The following is a 1073-nucleotide window of genomic DNA, read 5'->3' as shown; positions in this document are numbered from 1 at the left end:
CTCCTACACAATTTCACAGTAAAAATTGAAAATTGTACATTTGACAGTTCATGATGGTACAAAATTTTAATTTCAGAACTTGTGAAGCAGAGGCAGGTCTGTGAGGGTGAGTTTAACCTAGTCTACATAGTGAGTTTAAATTCAGCCTGGGCTGAATAAGCAAGATTCTGTCTCAAAAAAAATTCCAAAAAATTGAATTTTATATTAAGTTGAACTATGAATCTTCTTTCTTAAGACTCGTTTCTTCACATTTTAAATATAGAGTATCTTGTTTGTTTCTTGGTATATCGTATATATTTTTAAATGATTTAGACTTTTATAAATAAAAATCCAGAATTTGGAAGGTAGCAGAGGTGTGCTGAATGGTGTAATGTGCAGGAGTTAAAGGATATAATTATATTTTAATTAAAAATTAATATTAAAAAAGAACACAAAAATGGTCTTTCTAATTTTTCTTCCAGGGATCTCACTAAACATTATCAGCACATGTTGGCAATGGTTTTTGCTATAGAAACAATCAACAAGGACCCAAATATTCTATTCAATATGTCTCTGGGATTCTATCTCTTCAATGTTGACTTTATTGTAATGAAGGCCACGGAAAGTTCTATGGTATTGTTCTCAGGAGAGAGACCACCGATTCCTAACTACAGCTGCAGGCCCGAGAAGACTAATAAGCTGGTTGCAGTGATAGGAGGGTATTCCACAGCAATAACAGCTGAGATCTCTCAAATCCTAAGTCTCTACCATGTCCCACAGGTACACAAAGAAAGTATCCTCATTCTTATGTTAAACATAGTATTATAGTAACAAACGCTCCTTAATCCAGATATTGTTCATTGACGAAGTATGGAAGTGCTTAATAATTTACTATTTTATCATCATTTTAATTCTGAAGAATAATTTATTCATAAGATGAAATCATGTTGTTAAAATAAATTTAATTTCAAAAATTTTAACATATAACTCTGGATACTGCACATACTATCTTCTGGGGCTTTATATAAATCTAGCTGATTTTCAAGACCCCAAGGGGCTACAGCTCCCTGTGCTAGTTTACAAAGATCAGGGGT

The 1073-nt window shown here is 32.7% G+C and overlaps 1 protein-coding gene across 1 annotated transcript in view; it reads left to right on the top strand.

The window, feature by feature from the left end:
• Nucleotides 1-461: 461 nt before the first annotated feature.
• Nucleotides 462-1073, top strand: part of LOC110315333 (vomeronasal type-2 receptor 26-like) — a gene marked incomplete at its 5' end in the record, with an annotated part of 3807 nt that continues 3195 nt past the window's right edge. Inside the window, one exon of the mRNA XM_021189415.1 lies at nt 462-759. Coding sequence (XP_021045074.1) covers nt 462-759 — 298 coding nt within the window. The remainder of the gene's footprint in view (nt 760-1073) is intronic.

This window comes from Mus pahari, unplaced genomic scaffold (assembly GCF_900095145.1).
Source record: "Mus pahari unplaced genomic scaffold, PAHARI_EIJ_v1.1 scaffold_12067_1, whole genome shotgun sequence".
NCBI classification, from domain to species: Eukaryota; Metazoa; Chordata; class Mammalia; order Rodentia; family Muridae; genus Mus; species Mus pahari.
The sequence above is the reverse complement of the archived record's forward strand: the minus strand, read 5'-3'. Positions and strand labels throughout refer to the sequence as shown.